At 44.5% G+C, this 24,954-nt stretch overlaps 1 protein-coding gene across 5 annotated transcripts in view; it reads left to right on the forward strand.

Annotated features, from left to right (window-relative positions):
• The window catches only part of MRTFA (myocardin related transcription factor A), a 198,000-nt gene that overhangs the window by 159,624 nt on the left and 13,422 nt on the right, over positions 1 to 24,954 (forward strand). For all 5 annotated transcript variants that reach the window (XM_077914394.1, XM_077914392.1, XM_077914391.1 and 2 more), the window contains 3 exons: positions 19,866 to 19,921; positions 22,162 to 22,237; positions 23,132 to 23,293. In XM_077914394.1, the coding sequence (XP_077770520.1) occupies positions 19,866 to 19,921; positions 22,162 to 22,237; positions 23,132 to 23,293 (294 nt within the window). The remainder of the gene's footprint in view (positions 1 to 19,865; positions 19,922 to 22,161; positions 22,238 to 23,131; positions 23,294 to 24,954) is intronic.

Here is a 24,954-nt window from a genome sequence, read left to right on the forward strand (position 1 = left end):
TTTCTAAGAGCTAGAACCAAATAGCAGATGGGAGGAATCTGAAGTCTGTTTCTATCCTAAGTATCAGCCAAAAATTTAAGTCTCAAATTCAGCTTTTTATTTATTTAATAAATAATAATTTATTTAACTAACTACCAAACCATTTATCCACTTTATGCTGCAATCTTCTCTGGCTTTCCAGTGAAGGACTTCCCACCACCAACCCTAAAGAGCCAGAGCAGGCTCCTTGTGCAGTGGATCAGTGATGTGGTCGGGTGAGGCACACTTGTGCTTCACAGAACACTCCACATCTGCCTCTCTATAAACTTCTGTGGAGGGACAAATCACCCAGAGTCTCATCTCCTTGTCCCTTTCGCCAAGGATGTCATGTGTTTAATGTCTACTTTGTGCCCAGGGGAGTTAGTTCTGGAAAGATTAAAGAAATACCAAGCAAGGTACCTGCCCTCAGGACATTTAACAGTTTATTTGAGTAGCTAAAATTTACCCATACACAAAATAAAGAGCAATCCAACATCCTGTGGAGTGCTGACTAATTACAGTAGTAGTTCTGAGAGTATGCTACCTCTCAAGATCTGTGAGATGTTCAAGGTCTAAAAGCCTTGCAGGGAGGGTGAGTGCCCTGCATTCTCGTGCCTGTTTCTTAGTTGGTACCAGGGACTACTAGAGCTCACTGCTTCATACGATTGAGTATGGTCTCCCTGCTTAACATTTATTGTAGTGTTGTATGTTGTTAAAAAGACAGGTGATGAAAAAAAAAAAAAAAAAGACAGGTGATGTTTCCGTTATTGGAGTTATCTGCTTATACATTTTCCTCCAACCATATTATGAGCTCCTTGAGAAATATCTTATCCAGTGCCTGGCACTGAATGAATGAGTCAAGGCTGCCAAGTTGTAAAGTGTGATATGTGTGCGTGTATATGAATGACAGACAGACAGAAACACAACTCTCTTGCAAACTTGTTGGAATTCTGGGCATGGAATTTGGAATAATGCTTCTGTTCTATCAGGAGCCCAGGTTCTAAAAGGTTCTGAATACCTACCTATTTGTATACCCTGCCCTGTTTTCTGTATCTGTGAAGTGAGAATAATTGCCCTTCTTAGAGGAATAGAAATGATCTACTTCTGTGAGAATACTGCATCTTCCTCCTACTGAGAGCCACCTTCAACTATGGACACAGTCTTGGTTTTCAGCTTTTCTAGTGAAGGAAGTCGATAACAATCTTGAAGATTCTGAGAGAGAATGTTGATGCCTGGGAATAGTTTCAGGTGTGAAATTCCCTGTTCATCCACATGCCAGGTGATACACAGATAGGGTCCTGCATTTCTCCACACACACACACCCTGCACCCTGTGAATAAATTCTTCCTCATCACAGCCTCACGCTCTCTACGCTTATCCTGTTGTAGGCTCCAACACTCTCAGCCTCCCTGACCTCCCCACTACCTGCCATCCTCCACCAGCCCCCACCTCTCACCCTTCATGCCACAGCTTCCAAAGAAAATAGAGCAGCATTGGAAGCAGCTTGTAAAGTGACCAGCAAGTTGTTGATTATTGGAGATTTGGAGGCCTGAAAAAGTAACATCTGATTTGAAAGCCCTTCTATTCCCATCTTGCTGGCCTGAGGAGAAGTTTCTCTAAAGTGTGTTTATATGTAAGTTGGTTGTACAACTGAGGAAGTAGCTAGGCCCTCCTAGCAGGAGGGGGGCAGGGGGCAGGACTAGGGGGGTCATGGCTGTATCCTGCCTCATCATTTCTGTGTTTATATCTTTTATCAAATTCTTCTCATTCCAATCTTATTTATAGCTCTGGGAAGAAAACCCACCCACCTCATCGCCCAGAATACTCCTACACAGTTCCCATGTAGGACTGGCTTTCAGTTCTGACAAAATATCTGTAGGACACCATGTCTTTGGTGACTCCCTTGCCTTCAGGCTTGTTCATATTCTGCATATCGTTCAGAGTTGGGATTTGGCCTTTCATAGCTTGCAGGGGATTAAAGACTTTTTCAATCCTACACACCCCTCCCTGCCGCTTGATACTCTCTTTTCATGGCATCTAAACTATGGGGTATGGGCAGCCCAGGTGGCTCAGTGGTTTAGCACCGCCTTCAATCCAGGATGTGATCCTAGAGACCTGGGATCGAGTCCCACATTGGGCTCCCTGCATGGAGCCTGCTTCTCCTTCTGCCTGTGTCTCTGCCTCTCTCTCTCTGTGTCTCTGTGAATAAATAAATAAAATCTTAAAAAAAAAAACACACAAAAAAAACTATGGGGTATGGAAGCTGGTTCCCGATGTGTTTTTAAACAGGGTCATTTCCCAGCGTCTGTCATTCTCCTCATGTAAACATGTGTCTCAAATTTAACACTATATAAAACCCTACCAAATACAATGTGCTGGATAGCAAAGGATTATATACTCCAAGCCCTGAGCTTGCTTTTCTTTTTAAAGATTTTATTTATTTATTCATGAGAGACACAGAGAGAGAGGAAGAGATACAGGCAGAGGGAGAGGCAGGCTCCCCTAAGGGAGCCTGATGTGGGACTCGATCCCAGAACTCTGGGATCATGCCCTAAGCTGAAGGCAGTCCCTCAACTGCTGAGCCACCCAGGTATCCCCCTGAGCTTTCTTTAATAATATCTGAAGCTCTGCACATCTTGAGGGAGAAGAAAGATGGCACAGGTAGGAAGCTGGTTAAGTCCAAAGATTAAGACCAGAAATGCTGCTGTATTCAGAATGAAGACTCATAGAAGACATGGGTCATGTGTGGTGCACTTTGTTCTCAAACAGAGCTTTCCCCATAGCCTTTCTCTTTGACATTTAAAGGTGTACTAGGTCATAAGGTTTAGGTGAAAATTAAGAAAATGTTCTGGCAGTGAGAGCTGCTGGAGAAAAATAACCTTTTAAAGGAAAACATGGACGTTCTTCTGACCCAGACAAATGAAAAAGAAGTCTCCTGTACCCTTTCTGGACCTGAAAGAAGAACCTTGTCTGTCTCTTCCTTCTCAGACTATTTGTTATTGAGAAAAGCCTAGAGTAGCATGTTTCTGCACTACAGTTAACCCTCAGTCCGCTGTTTTCTCATGTGCACGCGGTGGAAAAACCTTGATACCTTGGCAAGTACATGAAGAAATCATTAGTTTTGTCCTGTAGATTCTCTAAGGACCTTGCTCCATGGCTTGAGTGAGCCTGTCTTTTCACTTTAAATGGCATTTCTGTTCACCCAACTCGTGCCATTGACAACACTTAACCACCAAATGGTTAAAAGAATCCAAAGAGTGTGAGGGCAGCACAGTTCAGAGAGGGCATCCCGTTGCTGTCAATCCAGAAGACTTGCAAACTGCGCAGCCCCTGAGAGTGGCTGAAGCAGGTTGCTAAAAAGTGAACAGGTTGGTCAGCTAGTTTTTACTGGCTTATAGTCTATAAATGGGTCCTGCGTATCTCACATTAAAACTGTAAAGAATAGCTTTATGTGATGAGTCCCCACCACTCTGTATTCTTAATAAACTTGGCTGTATCTTGGCTCCAGACCCTTAGTTCTGCAGTTGTTTGATCCCTTTTTCATGTTTCAGCTGTCTGTGTTAGCTGAGTTAGAGACCATGTGGCCCTGTTGTAGCACTCAGAGTTCACCTGTCATTTTACAGGGCCCCAGTGTTAGCTGAAAACCTCCTGTTCATCTGATTATAGCAATCTCTGCACCAAGAAGTTTCTTTTAAACTCTAACAAGAGGTTATTCAATGAGTTGAAGTGTCAGGATTGATTACTATGAATATAATGCTTATATTATTCTTCACCAAATGTACAACCTGAGTTTCCATATTCTCTTTCCTTAGTATATATGGATCAAATCCATTTTGGTAAAGCTCTTTTAAAACTAATTTTTGTTTTTGTAATGCCTGAGAAGTGAAACCAACCTACTGAAGTCTCAGAGTTTCTTGTAATGAGAAAGAGGCTGTAATTTAACTTTGTCATCTAGTAACTTGGGAATGGCATGGGGTCTTTCCCCCAGGTTGCTAGAATTCCAAAGAACTAGCCACGGGGCCATCTAGCTGGCTCAGTTGATAGAGTATACAGATCTCTGAGTTGTGAGTTCAAGCCCCATGTTGGGTGTAGAGATTACTTAACAATCTGTAAAAACTAAAAACAGCACCTGGGTAGTTCAGTTGGTTAAGCATCTGACTTTTTTTTAAGAGTGTATGTATATATGTATTTATTTAAAGATTTATTTATTTATTCATGAGAGACACAGACTGAGAGAGAAAGGCAGAGGGAGAAGCAGGCTCCTTGCAGGGAGCCTGATGCAGGACTCGATCCCAGATCCTGGGATCATGACCTGACCCAAAGGCAGGCGCCCAACTGCTGAGCCATCCAGGTGTCCCAAGATTCAAGATTGTATTTATTTATTTATTTGAGAGAGTGAGCAAGCAAGAGGAGAGCATGAGTAGGGGGAAGGGCAGACAGAGGGGGAGAAACAGACCCCCCACTGAGCATGGGATTGATGTGGGGCTCAATCTCAGGGCCCTGGGATCATGACCTGAGCTGAAAGCAGACATTTAATCAACTGAGCCACCCAGGCACCCCAAGTGTCTGACTCTTGATTTCATCTGAGGTCACGATCTCAGGGTTGTGAAATCAAGGCCCACATCAGGCTCCAGGTTCTGTGCTGGGCATGGAGCCTGCTTGAGATTCTCTCTCTGCCTCTCCTTCTGCCCCTGCCCCCTCCCTAAAAAAATAAGATAAAAACAAACAAAAGAACTAGCCATAAGACCAGCACTGTCCAATAGTACTTTCAGCAGTGATAGAAATATTCTTTAATACTAACTACTTGCCATATGGGCTGTTTGAGTACTTGAAATGTGGCTCGCTTGAGTGAAGAACAGAATTTATAGTTTAATTTAACTTTAATTAAATAATCACGTGTGGCTGATGGCTGTTGCATTAGTGAAATTTTAGACCTATTGTGCCACTTAGGAACAATGGGGCTTTGAGCACCTCTGTTAATTTTTCTGAACTCAACTTCTGCTCTTATAAAAAGGAAATAATAATCTTTCTTACCTACCCCTACAGAATTAGTTTGGAAATAAGTGAGGTGATATTATTGTGCATGCCTTTGAAATATAAGCAGTGTTATTCTCAATTAAGATTGAGAGGAGCATTAGCTTGGATCTGCCACACACACCCCCCCATATCTCATTAATTTCTATCAAAACCAGTGTTTGGGAACAGGAACTATTTTCTTTTTGTTTTTTTAAAAGATTTTATTTATTTATTCATGAGAGACACAGTAAGAGAAGCAGAGACATAGACATAGACGTTGGCAGAGGGAGAAGCTGGCTCCTCAAGGGGAGTCTGATGCAGCACTTGATCCCAGAACCCCGGCATCACGCTCTGAGCCGAAGGCAGATGCTCAACCACTGAGCCACCCGTGTCCCAGGAACTATTTTTCAATAAGTAAAATCATTCTTCCATTTTCTTTCCTATCCACATAAAAAACAGTTGCTGAAAATTGTTAAGAGTCAAAGAACCACTGGACAACATGGTGTTAAGACTGTTTTCGTTTTGTTAAGATTGTTCCTATTTTGGTTATATATTAACGGGGCTATAATTTTATTAGCTTGCTCTCTCCATGGCAGTGGATATTTCTTCTTTAACTTCTCTTAAAACAAGTGTTTGGATTGGAAATAATTTTTTTTTTGTTTTTTTTTTTAATTTCTGGGCAACTTATCAAGAGACAGAAATGTTCATCAGTGGGGACACAGTGGTGATTCCGGGGCAGATGAGGGTCTGGTTTGAGGCTGTGTTGCCCTTTTCTTTTAAAACTTAGATTTAAGATGACAAAATTATAGGCTTCCAGGAAATGTCATTTGTCTTCTTTTAAGTGAAGTGCTACAGTGTTCAAGACTAATGTCCCAGTGGCTACTTTGTAGGCTGGTAGGTACTGAGATGAGAGCAGATCCTCACTCAGGCTTCCATCATTTCCCATTTGCTCTGGTCCACTTGAGAGTTGCTAGAAGCTCTGTGGTAGTCTTTGTGGCCTTGGAACTCTTTCCATTAGGAGCCCAGAAAAGGCATCCCCCAAACTCCTCAGTTTGCCCACTGCCTCTGGTCCAGTCTCTGCCCTCAGGCTCGTACTTCTTTTAGATGCTGACCATCACAAATTTTCCTGTGCCATTTGGCTCTTTTTTTGTTTTTTTTTTTAAAGATTTTATTTATTTATTCATGAGACCGAGAGTGGGGGGGCATGGCGCAGAGACACAGGTAGAGACAGAAGCAGGCTCCATGCAGGGAGCCCGATGTGGGACTTGATCCCGGGACTCCAGGATCATGCCGAAGGCAGGCACTAAACCGCTGAGCCACCCAAGGATCCCCATTTGGCTCTTTTAGATACATACATATCTTTGCATGAAAGAGCTAGTTGCCTTTTTCTTTTTTAAAATTGAGATATAATTGGGACACCTAGCTGGCTCTCAGTCAGAAGAGCATGTGACTCTTGATCTCGGGGTTGTGAGTTGGAGCCCCATGGTGGGTGTGGTAATTACTTAAAAAACAAATATTTTAAAAATAAAATAAAATTGAGATATAATCAACATATAACATTATATTTCAGGTGTACAATATAGCTTTTTTTTTTAAGATGCAGAAAACCCTGCCTAATTGAGATCATGTTTCTTTAGCCCAGAAATGTGACCCTTTCACTGTAGTTGAATACCAGGTTGACTTGGCATTTGAGAAATACCATTGTAAAATATATGTCCTGGGATTGGAGCTAACCTGATCCTAGATCTGAAGCCCAGAAAAAATTGTGTCAAGCATGTGGCCTTAGGAATCTTCTTTTTTATCTCAGGAGAAGACCAGCTGAGCATGTCACTCCTGTGTGTTATATATTTCTGATAGGTATCAGTGACCTTTTCTTTCTTTCTGCTGTCGTAGAATGTATTCACTCAGTGGTCAGTGACTAGCATCAAACCTCTTCCTTGGCCAGTTGGTAACAAATCCCAAAATAGGACTCTAGAGTGAGTTGTGTGTTCATGTTCTGAGCATATTCATTGTTGAATCCAACAGGAAGCTCTTTTGAATAGGCCATCAAAAAGTAGGCTTCTTGATACGAGTTCTTACAATTTAATATCTAAAAAATATAGTAGATATTCGGTTTTATGTAGTAATTCTTGAAGTGGGGGCATCTGGGTGGCTTGGTTGGGCATCTTACTCTTGATTTTGGCTCAGGTCATGATCTTAATTAAGGTCATGGGATCGAGCTCTGCATCAAGCTCCAGGCTCAGCACAGAGTCTGCTTGTCCCTCTCCTTCTGCTCCTTCCTCCCCTACTTGTTCTCTCTCTCTCTCTTTCAAATAAATTAATAAAGTCTTAAAAAATAATAATTCTTGAAGTACCTGAGATAGCCAAGGCCCACTCCTTTTCAAGATAATAAATGGAGTGAAGCAATTTATAAAAGTCACTTGTTGAAGCTGCTCACATATTTTACCTGCACAATTACAGACATAAAGAATCAGACTCAAGGATCTGATGATATGGTGATAGTGTCTGATGATGTGATTTTACATTCTCAGCCTAGTGGTATGCGATCCACTAGGTCCAAAGGTGATATGGAGCTTTTAACTACACAGATGACTTAAGCCTATTGATTATGGTGTTTCAGTAAGAGGCAGTAGCTTTTGGGTGTGTGTGTGCCTCACCAGGGTGCATACAGTGGAATGGTAATTGACTGATCCAGAGCATTCGGCTGGACTATGATGGCTGGCATTTATGTCAAACACGATTGGCATATATGTCAAAGGGAAGCTCAGAAGGCCGAGCTCACAATCTTTGACCCCTATTTTAACCTTTTAGAATTAAGTGTACCTTCTGATATTCATGCTATATTAGATTGCATACTGACCTTTTTTCCCCAGTCTTAAGTCTCTTTCACTGTCAAGGTTGTAAGACTCTGGAGCAGCTTGCACTTCTGGGAAGGAAAAGATTCATCATCCTGAGTCTCCACTTTTACATTTATTCTTGGTCATTGGCTTTTCTGCTGGTTTGGGTGGGGGTGACAACCCAGGTGCCAAAACAGGGGTGGTGGCAAGCCTGAGTACCAAAACAGGATGTGGATGAAGCACGTTTTCTGATTGTTAGTTTAGTTTGGATTCTTGCTTGCACCAGAATGTGTGCTCCCTTCCCCATACTCCACCACCCCACCTCTTTCTTTGATTCATACGGACTTAGTTCTGGTTTTCATTGTCATGGCCAGTTCCTGGAACTGTCGTCACAACTCTTCAGTTAATGTCTTTGTTGCAGGGCTATTATTGTAGACATTTTGGTATGACCGCTAAAAACAGTAAGACAAAAAATGGAAGTCAAGCCCAGTTAGCTGTCACCATTTGATTCCACATGCATGTTGTTTCCTGCAGGAGGATGGTACAGAAAAAAAGTTAAAACAGTAACAATGCCTCAGGCTAAACAGAGCCTCTAGCAGCTGGCAAAGCACTTTCACTTTATTTAGTGCTAACAGTCATCAGTGTAGTGGTTTGTGTAATTGCGTTTTATAGATGAGGACACTGAGGCTCCGAGGGGTCATGTGACTTGCCCACTGTCACACCACCACTGAAAGAGACAAAGCCAATTCAGTTTCCTCGCTCCAAAGCCCATACTAATTCCTGAAGGTCACAGTCTAATGGTTCTTAATGACAGGAATTTTATGACGATAGCCTGCTGTACTCCCCTCCTCCCCTGCCCGCCCCGTAGTTTTAGTATTGAAAGTTAAAATAACATCAGATCAGGACCTGTAGTTAGTGAAGTAAGGTGAAAGTTGGTAGTGGGGGTGAGAGTAAACCCTTCATTTTTGAGCCCCCCAGTAAAATTGCTTCCAAGTGGCTGCTCCTGTCTCCTGGCTGTGAGGTTTGAAGGTCAGGGGCATCTTTCCACTTCTGTCATAATAACCCTTAGTTATATCAGAGCTTCTTGATTTCTCTTGTGCCCTTCATACTCCTTAGAAAATCTTATGTTGTCCCTTCGTCCCCAGCTGCCCAGGCGGGTTCCTGGGATTCAGCACAGAGTTACAGGGATTCATAGACACTTTACAGCCATACAGTGTGCTCCAGGTTAAAAGCTCCTGCTCTCCCTGGATACAGAATCCTAAGAGAAATCATCTACCTGAAGGTAGTATAAACCCTTACTCACCAATGACACAGCTGACCCCTGCACTTTCATCACCCAGGTGTGTAAGTGACCTTGACCCTGATTCCGGCAATCCTCTGGGTTCCTCGGGGCACCCTTTTGTAGCTGCCTTCTGTTGAGTGTGATTACCAGGCTCTAGATACAGTAAGATGTGGAATCCAGCTCAGTTGAACTGAGCACTCACTGGGGTTTGAGGGGAATGGCAAAAAGACCTGATCCTTTGACTTTCAGAAATGCGTGCTTTGCAACCCAAAGCGATGATCCTTAAAGGGGCTCAGGAGATTAAGCGCTACTAATTTCTGGGCACCTACATAGCTAGCAGAGTTGAAATTTTGAACTAAGCTGCTGAGAAAAGTTATTAAGTCTTTACTAGGTATACTTTGTAATCACTTAGCCCCTGGTGGTGGAGAATGAGCAAATAAAAATCCTCTCACCTGCAATGACACTTTCCTCTACATTTTGGACTTAGGGAAACCATGAGTTTTGAAATTTAGTGGCACCTGAATCCTCAAAAAGGTTAATAAAGAATTAAAGTCTTGAAGCACAGGAATCTGCATCCCAGAGAAGAATCTTGCACTCCAGTGATACGCCAATGCAAATGACTCTCCAACTGTGCTCGGAGGAACACTGAACCAAGGGCTGCTGGTATCTTTTCCCTGTTCATTTGCAGTGCTGGTCATTGTTACTGTCTTCTCTCAGGAGTTCTGAGGTAGAAGACAGCCTGTCTGCATGATTCAGGAGATGATTATAAATTTCTAAGATAGTTGAGGCAGATGCTTATGGAATGGCCGGTTATGGACAGCTTATGAGCCCCTGTCTCTAGTGCTGGGGGCCCCATACCTTGTCATCGGTCCATTTGGCCCAGTTAATGAACTGCCTGGAGCTGCCTGACAGACTTCTGTGCTAGCGCCAAGGGATGTGGCCAAAGGCCCCATTAACTTTGGAAGGAGTTTGGCTATATAGTGACTCCCTTTTCTGCTGTGTTGGCCCCTTCAAGAGAGGGCTGGAGGGAAAAGGAAAAGGGAGAATGTGTGTCTCCTTTACATTTTTTGAGGTTATATCTGAAAGTACCTCCTTCTATCCCATTTGCCAATATTAGAGAAAAGGACAAGGTAGCAGCTCTCTCCGGAAGAATAGCCAGGAGAAGAAAGCAAAAATGTGAAAGATCAGATTAAAACCTCTGAGGTTTTTGTTTGGTTTTGGTTTTGGTTTTGTAACTGTCACATTTTGGGGGAAAAGAAGAGATTATCTTTTGTGTCCCCCTTCCCTCCTCCTACCTCTGTTATGCTGAAATATACACAAAGAGATCTGAATTTTGGAATCAGAAGAACCAAAGTCTAGTCCCCATTCTGCAGTGGATTAGGATGTGATCTCAGGCAAGTCAGTTCTCCAATATAAATTGTGGAAAATAATCAGCCCCAAGAAGCTCGAGGAAGGTAATTCCAGCACACTGTACTAACATCAGGGAACAACAGGGAAGCCATATGCAGCAACTCTATTTGCATTACTCTTGGGAGCCTTTTTGTCAGTAGCTAGGTTGACAGACATGCTCCTCCTTTTATTTCTTCTCCCCATGTCATTTCCTCTTGTACCACGTAAAAACAGAGTGAAGCCCGAAGTCCTATAAGGCTCCTGTGGTTACCCCTCTCTGTATGTCCTGCCACTCCTTGTTCATTCTGCTCTGCCACTCTGGCCTCCTTGATGCCCTCTGTCACTCAGGCAGGTTCCCACCTACAGCCTTTGTGTCTGCTGCTCTCCTTGCCTGGAAGGTTCTTCCACAGATGGCTACAGGGCTCACTTGCTTCCTCAGAAGGTCTCTGTTCAGATGGCACACTAGAAAGTCTGTTGACCTTCCAGAGAGTGAAATGCTCCTGCCTCCACCAGTCTGTCTTTCAGCTCCGGCTTTTATATTTCTTAATGGTGTATATCACCTCCTACAGTGTTATATGTTCGTTTGTTCAGTGTGTCATTCTTCCATAGTGTAAGCTGCAGAGAAACGGATATCCCAGCACCAAAATGGAATCTGACATATGGGCTCTCAGTAAATATTTAGTGGAGAATGAGTAATTAACTGTTAGCACATCTCAACCTCTTAGAGGACATAAAGCTCTGGACTCCATTTCGTCCCCTCTCACTTCTCCACCTATTGCAGTTAGCATGCCCCACTGGCCTGCTGGCACAGCTCCGAGACCAGCGGCTACTTCCTAAATATCAGTAATCCTATGGAAACTGTGCAGGCCTTACTTTGTCTAACCTACCCACTACTGACCTCTCTCTTCTAATACCTACTGTCTTGTTCTTGAGGCTTACTCCTCCCCCCTCCCCTTTTTTTAGGATTTTGTTTGTTTATTCATGAGAGACATAGGCAGAGGGAGAAGCAGGCTCCCTGCAGAGAGCCTGATGTGACTCAATCCCAGGACCCTGGGATCATGACATGAGCCAAAGGCAGATGCTCACCCACTGAACCACTCCGGTGCCCCGAGGCTTACTCCTGATGTCAGCTTTGCCTCGCCCTCTCCTGCCTCTGAGAGCTTCTCAGGTTCCTTTGCTGGGTGGGCTCTCTTCATCTATAGTGATTAATTTAATCACTTAAATTCTGGGATTCTCTGAAGATTTGGCCTGGGAAGTATTCTCTTCTGTCTCTACATAACCTATCACATTATCTTTATTTATTTTTTTTAAAGATTTATTTACTTATTTATTTATGACAGACATAGAGAGAGAAAGAGGCAGAGACACAGGCAGAGGGAGAAGCAGGCTCCATGCTGGGAGCCCGACGTGGGACTCGATCCCGGGTCTCCAGGATCACGCCCTGGGCCAAAGGCAGGAGCTAAACTGCTGAGCCACCCAGGGATCCCCCACATTATCTTTAGATGACATCACACACACATACAGACACACGTACACACATGTACACACTTGCATATCTCTTAATAGGATGTCTTATGATCAACCTAGTACTCAGCATGCCTAAAACTGAACACAGTCTCCCACCCTGTCCCAAGCTTACTCCTTCTGTATCCCCAGCCTGAGACGTTAATGGCACAACCCTTCATCCAGTCATTCCACTTTATTCTTCTAAATGGTCTCTTGATCACTACTACATGCTCTTATAAAGATGAAGGTCTTACTATTTTGCCATTCTCAGTGTCATAATTGATTTCAAGCAGGGATCATCCATAGATGGTAAGGCAGTGAGGTAAGTGGTGCTTAGGGAACAGGGTTTTCACATGGTCTCAAAATGTTACCCCACTTATTACATAGTTACAAAGGAGGAAGTGCTGCTTTTAAGATGGAGACATCTCCTGTCACCTTTTATTTTATTTATTTATTTTTAAAAAAGATTTTATTTATTTATTCATGAGAGACACAGAGAGAGAGAGGTAGAGACACAGGCAGAGGGAGAAGCAGGCTTCACGCAGGGAGCCTGACGGGGGACTCGATCCTGGGTCCCCAGGATCACACCCTGGGCTGAAGCTGGTGCTAAACCACTGAGCCACCTGGACTGCCCTCCTGTCACCTTTTAAACTTTTAGCACCATCAGTGGTTGAGCAACATGGTATTATGTATCTCTTGATATTAAGAGGCACACATCACCAATGTAGTCTCCTTGCTAAAAGTATTTAACCTAAATCTAATCATGAGGAAACAAATTCAGAATATAGGACATTCTTTCTGCAAGACAGATGGCTTAGATACTTAGGTCAGTGTCACAAAAAAACAAAAAAGGCAAGAGGTAGTATTCTAGATTGTGACTGAAGGTACAGCAACCAAATGTGGTGCATGGTTCTCAATTAAATCTTGGATTGAGGGAGAAAATCTAAAAGACTATAAAGGACATTTTGGGAGGTAACTGAGGAAATTCAAATATGACTGTAAATTATATTATTGAATCAAAGTTAATTTTCTTAGGCGTGATAAAGGTATTTTTTTTCTGTAGGAGAATGTCCTTATTCTCAGGAAACATGCACTAAAGAATTTGAAGATTAAATGTCTTGATTGATATCTGCAACTTTCAACTGATTCTGTAAATAAAAATCGTGTGTGTGCGCACTTGCGTGTATGTGTGAAAGAAAACAAATATGAGTAAAAGATAACTGGTGGATCTAGGTCAGGGTTATAGGACTGTACATTATTTGTTCTTTCAGTGTATCTGTAGGTTTAATAGATTCAGAATTAAAAGGGGATGCAGGGAAGAGGGAGCATGTACGTAGAGACATGGGAGGTGAAATGATATGTGCCAATTACCAGCTTTGTTTCAGCTCATTTTATTTTTTCATATAAAACATCAAGTTAGAAGTACCCCATTTCCCCTCCATGCAGTCTGTTTATGTCACTCACTTGGTTAATGTGGTGGCTTCACATGGATCTCCGGATATAATTCTTAATAGCACTTGAAAAATATTGTGCCACTTTCTGCTGGCACCCTTGGTTTCTGATGAGAGATTTGCTGTCATTTTGTTTTCCTTCTGGCTGCTTTCATGTTTTTTCTTTGATTTTCAAAAGTTTAATTGTGATGTATCCTGATATGAATTTCTTTGGGTTTATCTTGTTTGGGATTTGCTTAGCTTTCGAATCTGTAGACTTAGGTCTCTTGTCAAATTTGGGAAGTTTTCAGCCACTTATTTTTTAAGTACTTTTTCAACTCACCTCTTTTCTTCTTCATCCAGGGCTTAGATGACATGATGTTAGTTAGATTTTTTTTGTGGGTAGGGGTGACCTTGTTATCACTGGGCCAATGTGGAAGTCCTGACTCTTCACCAGCCCTCCCCTGACATCAGCAGGGCAGGGAGGGGTGTCTTACTTCTCCTAGGTGGAGGTGTAAGTCCAGGTTCCCTGTTTGGTCTCCACTTATTCATTGGGTTGTGGGGGAGGGTATTTATTACTGACTTGAAAGCCCTACATGGCCTTCTTTGACACTTCTGGGCAGAGGTATTGGAGAGCTGTATTATAATAGCTTTGCAAGGATGGGGAGTCTAGGCCCCCCGGGGTTGGGGGGAGTGGGCCACTGTTTGTTGTAGTGTCTGTCTGGAATAGAACGATTATTGTCTAAAAGTTTTCTGTTTGGCTAGGTTGCCCTTTTTCTGGTCCTTTGGCTTGTGAGGGTAGATTTTGTTGGGGATTCTTTTGTTTGCCTGCATTGGCATTTCCAGATTGTTGGCTTCTTCAGCTCCAAGTGTGGAATATATGAGATAAAGAGGAAACTCAGGGAACTCACCACTGTGAGTACTTCAGGTCTCAGGGCTCCTAGCCAGTTTGCCTTTTTTCTCTTCATCTTTCAGAAGCTACTTATGTTTGTTTGTTTGCTTGTTTGTTTATTATTATTTTTATTAAGTAAACTCTACCCCCAATGTGGGGCTTGAACTCACAACCCTGAGATCAAGAGTCGCATGCTCCTTCAACTGAGCCAGCCAGGCACGACAGGAGGAATAGAGAACAGTTTATCTGCTTCATCTTCTCAGATGCAGAAGTCCTAGTAGTACATGAAGGGTCTTCATGGGCTGGCCTCTGCCTCCCCTCTAGCCTCATTGTCCCTGCATGACCTCCTCCTTGGACCTACCATATCAAACTACTTATAGCCCCCTGAACTTGTTGTACTCCTTCATACCTTCTTGCTCCTGCTCTTCCTTAGCCTCAGATGACCTCCCCACTGCTTTTCTTGTCTGTGATGTTTCTGTTTTGTCCATTTGGGTTTTCTTTGTGAAATCTACCTGGATAGTTGATATACTGTTTCCTGGGGCTGAATTTTGCCTCTTCTGTCCTATGTCATACTTTAAATTACCTCTATAATTGTACTTCCATCTTATATTGTAATTATTTGTCTTTTTCTCTAACCAGACCATGAACGGACTTTGAGGCCTGGGACTCTATTCTGTATATTCTTTTCCTCAGTGACTATCATAATAGTTACTTAAGAATTGTTTATTGGATAGATGGCTGGCTGGCTATATTTCTAATTTCCCACCTGGGTTATTAAGTGTGTTTATCCCCTCCTCCCTCAAACCCCCACCTATGTATCCACTGCGTATATGCCTGCTGCTTCTGCAGTGGAAAAAGAAACCCAGCAGGCTTGCCTGAAAACAGCTCTTCTCCGACTGTGGCACCCCATTGACTCCTGTTAGCTGTACTGTGTGTTCATAGCCTTTGAGTTCCTCTGAGTATAGACTTGGTGGTGAGCTTCTGGAAAAGTATCTTATTGAAGATGGGAACCATCATTTTTATTATGTCCGCACCTAATAAAGCAACATTCCGACCCAGACACTTAATAAATATTCCTAATGATATGAGGAAATGAGTTTTGATGGCTAATTGCTGTCATTCATTCCTTGCTGAGATGCATTTCCAGAAGTATTTTGTGAATCCCGAAAGACTTCCACTTGCCTACATATTTAAGTAAATCTGGGGCTGGTTTAACATCCCAAATTAATGCTATAGGTTAGTTTTTAAGGGTCCTTACAGTTACTTTCTAGTGCTAAATGAAATCATGACCTCTTGATCCCTGTGTTCCTACATTGTTGGCCACAAAGCTCAGTAGACACACTGAGCATAGCATTGAACTCTCCTTTGGAAGCTGATGGCAGTATATATTTTTTAAGAATTAAAACCATTTTTCTCTTTTTAGTTCACAAGGAGCTCATTTAATTAAGGCAGCAAACATGTAAGGGAAGAAAGAAAATGGGTATTGGGGAGAGCGAACAGAATATAAATTGGTGGTTACAGCCAACGAGGGGCGAGACCCACATCTAGAACTGAAACTGTGATTAAGAACGTCACACCTCTTAGCCACTTCTGTTCATTTGATTTCCGTGAGGAGCTTAGTTATTTTTCCTTTCGGTGTGCTGCACACTTCCCTTTGTGCACACAAAGCAGTCCAAGTGTTCCAGTGGAATCAGCTTCCAGAGGGCGAGAGTAAAGGGTCAAGAGCTGCCCTCCCATCCTAAACATGGATATGCTTACAAACAGCATGCACAGATCTTGGGTGTGCATCGGTATTAGGGGCTTCTCTCTCTCAAAGACGGCCTTCTAGGAGTTCCTAGGGAAATGAAATTTCTGAGTAACATCATGGCTCTTGTGGGAAAGCCATTAAGATAGTAAGGAGCAAAAAAAAAAAAAAAAAAAAAAAAGATAGTAAGGAGCAGGGCAATGGAGGTCCAAGATGAATGTAGCCCTCCTCATCGGACACACATTTATGGGTTAGCTTTGAGTCTTTTAGGGTTTTTCCACAGCAGCAGCCTAAACTTTAAAAACTATTTTATGCTTTGTTGCATTTGCTTGTGAAGCCTGAGGTGATTTGGACTACACACTGCATCTCGCTCAACAAGGAAGCCCAGGGCTTACCTTTATCGCTCCTGCATCTCTTTCAGTAGGTTCTCCTCCACTGCTATGGCTTACAGCACAGCTGGCTGGCTGTACGTTGGAATGCTGTCTGTACCCCAAGCCCCAGCGCACTGACGGTCCTGGCTGCCCCAACTCCAGTTTCTCCCCACAGAAGCCCGAGGAGCACCTAACAGGAGGGCCATTGGAAATAGCTATAGAAGTTGCTGAACTTGTGCTTGGAGAGCTTGGTTAGCAGTGGGACAGTAGCACAGCGAGGGGGCTATTCACGGTCTGGGAGAAACCATCCCCTTTGTTAGAAGGTTGAGAGCAGAGAAGAGAGGGGAGACAGAACTTGCCCTAAACTGAGGCCTGCCACTCGATGATAGTGAGCTTTCAGGTTACTGCGGTGTTAGCTTCACCACATATTAAATTAGAAGAAGGGTCCCCATGTGGTGGGTTGGTAAGAGGATTCAGTGCAATTGTAATGTTATAAAATGAAATCGTCTTGGGAATTGGTAATTACTGTCTTAAATTCTTTTCTTGGTCCTCATTTCTGGTTCTCTTGATCAGGCCTTGAGATCTGATGGGTTCCTCCGGTCTCTTATTCCCCTCCTGCTTGTTTCCTAGTGTCGGTGCTAAAGCTGCGCCCCACGGTGAGCCCCGGATTTCAAACCACAGCTTTCTGTGCCTGCGGTCACTTTGAACCCCTCCTCACACGTCTTGTGCTCAGTGCTGTGGTTGAGCTGACCTTTCCAGTTGCCTACACCCAGCCCTCTGTCCAAGCAGTATATGTAATTGCATTGCCTACCCATTCACTAGGGACATCCCTCTCTGCTTTTTGAAGAAGTTAAGAAATCAACCCAGAGGAATGGGAAGAAGGTCTGACTTGAGGGTGAGATAGAGTGAGGTTGTAATCTTAACTCTGCCACTTGCTGGCCTTTCCTGCCCTCTTGAGCCTGTCTTTATCTGTAAATTGGAGTATTACCTACCACATGGGATCATTAGAAATAATAAATCAGATAATATGTTTAAAATATCTGGAACAGTGCCAGTCACATAAGTAGGCACTCCATAAATATTAATCTCTTCCTTGCCAAACAGGAAGTCATCTATGCGACAGTCAGTTCTCTTTCCTCTTCACCCGTTAGTGCTGCATCATCCTTGATAGACTCCCCTTCCATCTAGGAATTTTGTGCTTTGCAAGTTGTTTTTCCAAAAATTGGATTTGTGCATTACCCCTTAGGATAGCCAATAAAGATTGTTGAGGCAGCCAACGAGCCCAGGTTTTAGATCATCTGTGACTGTGGTACCAAAACTAGCAGACATGTGTGGGAATCGAACCCATGATTCAGCTACGCCACTGCATTTGGTGACAACAGCACTTCAAGGTCGTCTGTGTGTGCACCACTTGCTTCAGAGCCTTCCACTTCCATTTGACTCTCACAAGAGTCCTGAGAGGCAGGCAGATTCTCACTCTACAGAAGAAGAAAATGAGACCCAGAAAGCAATCCCCTGTGTCACACTAGTAGTGATCGGTTGAACCCAGGTAAAGACCACAAATGCTTTGATTTTTCTATCCAGGACTTCTGTGAAGTTTTGAACCCAGATGAGAACCAAAATTCTGGCCATTCAGGTGAAAGTTTAGAAAGTTTAGAGTTCCACCACAGAACCCTCCACTTTCCTGGCACTAGTGTACACCTTGTGTGTCCATTTCTTACAGAATATTCATTGATTCATTGAATGAATTACATGCTGGGTACTGTAGGCAGTAGGGGGATGCTCAGAAACAAAGGAAAGTCATGCCCTGCTGGAGCATGTCCTAATGGTGGGAGGCTGACAGCCAGTTGGAAACAGTGTCTGCTGGTGGTGAGTGCTAGGCCTAGGAGTGAGGCAGAAAGGAAGCTGGGGGGGAGGGGGGGGCAGACACTGTGAGTTTTTGCTTTGATTCTTTGTACTCACTGTCTCATCCGTGTTATAAGCTCTCAGAGTGATCCATCACAGCCGTGTATTCCCAGATTCTGGGATATCAGGGCTTTGGGAAACTGGTTCTGGAGTTGAACCAGCTTTACCCAGGAGAGGCAGATGCAGGAGCTGTCCACTTACCACTAAATTGCCCGAGACCTCCCCAGCTGAGAGCTGGGCTAGCCTGCACAGTGCCGGGATTGCTCTGGTAGGTGGGGAGGAAGGCTGTGCTGGTTCTTCTTAGAGATTATTTGTTAAATCTAGGGCTCCCCCTGCTGTTAGAAGATGGGGTGGGCTCTCAAAGGATCTTTTTAAATGATCCATTTTTATGAAATGTTTGTTTTTTAAATAAGTACTGCTGGGACATTTAGATCTTTCTTCTGGGACTGTTGTTGCTGAGACCCAGCCCCCAGGAGCGGGATGGGAGAGGAAGCAAAAAAGCCCAGGCAGGATAAGGTCATATCTGTGCTCTCGCTACTTTTAGCTTCTGTCCTGTGCTCCTACCACAGCCAGCAGCCTAGCAAAAGTTATCTCCACACACAGTTTCACAGCTGTTCTGAAATTCAGGGCAGCAGAAGTGAAACTGACCTTGTCTTGTAAATTTCTCTTATTGCTGTTGTTCCTTACTTGTTGGGAGTCAAGCCTTTCCCCCTCTCACCCTCATGGTTTCCCAACTCCTCCTTTGTCTTTATAGACAAGTGTTTGACAAAAAAACTGTCTTCATTGTGCCACATTTGAGGAGATTTGGTTCTGGTTTGGTCATCTGCTGAGTGGAGATCTGTGGTCTGTGTAGTGGATTTCAGGGGCGGCAATGAGCCCTTCTGTCAGCTGCTGGTGGTGTGCCCCCGGCCAGCCATACAGTCACCATGAAGTTCTTTTAGTCCTCAGAGATGAAATTCAAGGTGGTTTTAGCAGTGCTATATCAGCTCAAGTGAAGAAGGAAATGGCACCTATGCTGACATATGTCTTTAAGTTACATTCCATTCCAGTGGCTTAGTAGGTTAGGCGTCTGCCTTCAGTGATGATCCTGGGGTCCTGGGACTGAGCCCCGCTTTGGGCTCCCACTCCTCCCTGCTCGTGCCCTCTCCTGCTCTATCTCTGTCTCTGTCTCTCTCTCTCTCTCAAATGAATAAATAAAATCTTTTTTAAAAAAAGTTCTATTGTTTGTGCACTTTATAGAGCCAAGCTTAGACAGTGACTGTTCACATTAGGAAAAAAGTAACCACAACTATTTTAATGGGATAGCTGAACCATAAAGATACGTGCTTACTCAGGTGCCGTGTTCTTCACTTCCACTGATTAATATTGCTAAAATTAACTTGAATAAAAATGCCTTCTCCACTGTAAATTGTAGTTGTACACATGATGCTTCATAAAAGTAATTCTTTTGTGATTTCTTTTTTTTTTCCCAACAGCTTTGAAAAGTCCAGCTGCATTTCATGAACAGAGAAGGAGCTTGGAGCGGGCCAGGGTAAGGCTTTTCTTCCCCGAGGGCCTCCAGAGCCCAGTGTATTGCTGGTGTATTCCTTCCAGGGTAGTGGAAGGGGCTAGCCCTGGGGCCAACCCACACCTCGGTTCCAGAAACAAAGCGCTGCCTTTTTCTGTTCCGTCCCTACCCTAGCCGTCTTGCAGCATGATGTGAAATGTGATCAGAGTTTCTCCTTTACTGCATTTAAGAGTATGTGATGATCAGCAGTCCTCTCCTCTGTTGCTTTGGAGATCGCTGGTATTTTCTCATCTTTGATTCCATTTAACCTTTGGTAGATGTTAGGACACAGACACCAGCCATGGAAAAGCTTGCTGAGGGCTGGTTTTCCAAGTCCATGGCTGCACTGCCCAGGTTTCTCCAGGATGAGCATTCCGAAGGGCAGGAAGCCTCACCAGTCTCCATGTGCCGTGAGTGGCCAGTGTCCACTCGAGGCTATGGATGCAGAAGCTGGGCCCCCAGTTCGTGCTACAGCACCTGGCCTGCTGCCTCATCCCCCCTTGGTTTCAGTTCCCTCAGGGGCCTCAGGGGGATATTCTGCTGCCCAGTGTGGGCAGATATGAGGAAGTCTCCAGAACGTGCTTCCCCTCCGCCCCCTTTACTTTTTTCTTTCACATAAAAGACAAGGAAAGGGAACCTCCCCAGTAGAGGACCATATAGGGCGAGGCTCCTTAAGACACATACAGCTCTTTTAGAGACTGAAATATTTACCTCTAAGACTTTTTACCATCTTTCTTATTTTATTTTTAAAAAATTTCTAAGGAAAATTATGATCAATTCTTAGAGTGAGTGGGAAGAATGAGATCATGGACACCAGAACCCAAAGCAGTAACAAAGTACACTGTTGTAGTTCCTGGGAAGAGTGGGGAAGACAACGGGGCAGGGGTGGCGTTGCCCGGGTGCCCAACCCAGTTGTAAGACTTGGTGCTATTACCTGTACTGCTTCTCAAGTAGGCAAGGAGCTAATTGGAGCTAATTAGAACTGTGGTTACTAGTACTTCCATATGCAGAGTGACATTATCTTGTTTATCCTTACCTCAACTTTTGTGAGATAGGTGTTCTTCTCTTCATTTCTTAGATGCAGCCAAGAGAGGTTAATTAAGATGTCCAGCTAGTAAGTGGCAAAGCTAGGACACAGACCTTGGTTGTATTTCCTTAAGTAGCACTGCATTCTAGCTTGTCCTTCACCACCGTTCAGAATGGCAGGTGGCTTAGAAAATATGCTTTGCTCTGTTGCCCATGAAGTCTTGTTGTGTCTGACACACCTGTTCTACCATCTTCTATAGCAGCCACGGCAGGACCCTTGCCCTCTGTAGATGGGGCAGAGTGATAGAGCCGTCTCCTGGAGAGCTCCGTGCTACCCCAGGGCTGGTGCAGAGCTACCCAGTCAGCACCGAGGCAGTTGGCGAGCACCAGGGCTTTCCTTTCCCACATGCGGTGTGCTCTGGTTTTTTCTACTAGAGTTTTCTTCTAGAGTTTTCTACTCTACTCTGGTCTTCCTTGTCCTATCCTGTCCTGTGCTGGTTTTGACCTACCAATGGTCTCAACCTGTTGTTTGAAAAGTTCTGGTGCATGGGTTAAGAGCACAGACTCTTGGGCCACCTGGGCATTTATAAGACAAGAGCCAGGCAGGGGGCTGGCGTTGAAACTGGTGAGTGGTTTAGTTCACCTGGAGTCTCAGAAATGCAGAAACGAGGGCATTGGACCTGAAGGAACTACAGCTATGACACCATGTATCAGAATTAGTATTCCTCTTGGCAGCCATTCATACTGAATGGAAAATGCTCATGAGATCATACAGTGTTCCAGTTTTTGAACAAGATATAAAATTATATTCACTATGATTACAACTCTGCAAAATTAGACTCTTCTGTGTGGAAGAATGATTAGAAATATCCCAAAATACAGTGGGTGATTAAAATTTTTTATTATTTTACTTTGTGATTTTTCTAAGTTTTGTTTGTTGAACACGTATTACTTTTATGATAGTACAAGTAATTTTTAAGAAATATATTAGTAGTTCAGCCTCAGAGAGACAAATAATCTTGACTGATGGTGGGGGGGTTGCCCTAGGCAGGTGCGTTGGAAGTAGATGCAGCCCCCCAGACCTCCACTAGCCTCAGAATCCTGCAGGCTCCAGGCTGAGATGTCAGGGTGGGGGCTACAAAGATTCCATAACTTGTGTCCTGGATTTGAGATCCTCTTGGTGTGTTTTTTTTCTGTAGACAGAGGACTATCTGAAACGGAAGATTCGTTCCCGGCCGGAGAGATCGGAACTGGTCAGGATGCATATTTTGGAAGGTGTGTTATAGTTTGGAAATGGTTCCTCCCCTTGCCCTCACTGTTTCTACTGTTCATTACCCACATTTCTTCTTCCCTCTTTCTTATCACTCCCATTTCTGTTGACAGTGGGTAAGTCAAGCCTTAGCACAGCAAAACAGCAGCCCTGTGATAGCCACCTTGGTTCTGGGAATTCCCAAAGCAGCACAACCCCATTCTCTCTGGTTGGCTTGTCCTCTTCTCCTCTGGCCATCTGGTGGCCCCAGATCTTGTCATCCCTTGGTATGAAAGTCCTTTTTCCAGAATTTTCTAAAAGTGCAGTTATTTTCTATTTTCATTCACTGTTCATTCCCATATTCATTCAGCATTCATGTGAGCACCTGTGACACGCAAGTAAGCTCATCATAGATGTGCTCCACCTGACCCCCGCACACCCTTCTGTCCACATTCTACCAAAGGGATGGTTTTGGCTGCTGAAAGCAGTGTGAATCTCTCTACATTTTGTTGTTGTTTTTAGTTTTGAGTCACCTTTGAGCCAGGAAGAGAACTTCCTCAGTCTGAGCCCCGCATCATATAGACAGAGACACCGAGACCCAGAGCAGGGGCTGAATTGCCTTCATAACCCAGAAAGCTTGAGGGAGGGCAGGGCATGCTCCATTGTCTACTACACTTTCCACTCTGTAGCTCCCTGTGTTTGGTGACCTTTGCTTGACGGGCCCACACTCTGCAGTCAGGGGCTCCTTCTTATGTCCTGTAGAACTTAAGGCTGGGCCACTCTTCTCTGCCTGGGACACTCTCTGCATCCTGATGGCTTCTGCTCCTTCCTCAGAGGGAAGGAGAGCTGCACTGTAGTTCCCAGGGTAGAGCCAGGTCCATTCCTACATCCTCCTGCACTCCATTCTCTCCCACGGGCAGAGACCTCGGCCGAGCCTTCCCTCCAGGCCAAGCAGCTGAAGCTGAAGAGAGCCAGACTGGCCGATGACCTCAATGAGAAGATTGCACAGAGGCCAGGCCCCATGGAGCTGGTTGAGAAGAACATTCTACCTGTGGAGTCCAGCTTGAAAGAAGCTATCATTGGTGAGGAGGGCCAGGCACCCTGTGTGGCCACAGCAGGCCAAATGCAGAAGGAAGGGGCTCTAGTCTTCTTGCTGCTTAACTTCCTGCTTTGACTTGGGGAACTGAGGTGCAAAGGGTGAGAGCCTGAGAAACAGGTTGTGTTAGCTTGGGACCGTGCCATTGGCCTCCGGGATCATGTCAGAATAACTGACTATATAACAGAAGGGCCTCTGTCCACTGTCTTCTCTGTACACTCAGAGGCTTGTTCCTCTCTCACGGGGTAGCTAGATGTTGGGATTAGTGTATGTGAACCTATCGAGGTGCCAAGAATTAGAAGTCTCTTCCTTACTGTTTATTAGTGAAATCTCTTCTTGGAGCCTGGCACTTTGCACAGATACTTAACAAATATTGATCGATCAGAGGTGTGCTAGGTGCTAGGACCATAGCCCTACAAAGCAGAGCAAGACCCTCGCCCTTATCGAGCTCACACCTCGGAACAGATACAGGCAGGTAAACAGCAGCAAGGCAAAGGCGAAAATTGTGCCAGAGGGAGCACCAGCTGCTTTGGGCACATGGAGGAGGGTCCCCAGCCCAGTCCTGATGGGGGGTGTTGTTGGGAGAGATGATGTTGAGGCTGCAGGAGGAGTAAGAATTAAAGTACTCATGGGGAGATAGGCACTGCAGGCTCCTGGAGGGGGAGAACAGCAGCCTGGGCGTGGAGCTAGAAGAGGGGATGTTGGGACAGGAGGTTGGAGGTGGGGAGAGTCCTGGACGTGCCAGGACCTTGTGTTCCATGGGCAGGTGTTTGGACATGATTCCTTTAGACTTTGGTAATTGGCAGCAAGAGGACGTGTCTTCTCGGCTACAGTGGACCTAAGACCTGGTTCCATACAAGGCTGTGCCTTCCTGCCCCTGGAAGATAGCCATTCCATCAGGGGAGGAGGCTCAACTGCTCCCTCTATTAGAAGGAGTTAGATCTTCTGGGCCGGTCACCAGGGCGAACCACGGACTCAGAGCAGGCCAAGTTGGGCCATGAGGCCTGGGTCCAGGAGACTTTGGCTTTCCAAGGCCTCTGCGCTATGGACAGTGGTTTGACAGCGTAAGAGGCAGCCAGCGTGCTCTTAACAGCCCCTTTGTCGTTTGGTGCCAGCAGCCCTCTTAGTTCACTATTCTGCCCTGGCATTCAGCCCCCCTCAGCTCAGTGTTCTGCGGCCCGATCCTCACCAGGTTCCACAGCAGCCCCTGATTTCAGGCCTATGTTTAGGCCAGGGACAGTTCTGGACTCTCCTGCCAGCCAAAATGCAAGAGTCAGCCTTGTGCTAGGCCCTTTGTGAAGTCCTGCAGCTTACAAAGATGAACAAAATATGACACTGTCCCCAAGGAATGACTGAAGAATGAGAGAAGACTGACTATGAACAGGCAATTTCTGAGTCTGGCTCCTGATCAGATGCCAGTGCTGTACAGTGAGAAGGACATGTCCTTCTGTACCTTCCCCATTTGACAAAGGTGGTCCCCAAATGTGTCATGCTGTCTGCCTCCCCAAGGACATTCCAGGCAGAGGGGACCACTTGGGCAGTGGCTTGGAGGTGTGGCAGAGCAAAGCTTGTTTGAGGACAGGGAGAAGCCTAGTTTGGTAAGCAGGTAATGACCATTAGTGACCTGAGAGAAAGGAGCATTTGCCA

The sequence above is a fragment of the Canis aureus genome, chromosome 11, assembly GCF_053574225.1.
Source record: "Canis aureus isolate CA01 chromosome 11, VMU_Caureus_v.1.0, whole genome shotgun sequence".
Taxonomy (NCBI): Eukaryota; Metazoa; Chordata; class Mammalia; order Carnivora; family Canidae; genus Canis; species Canis aureus.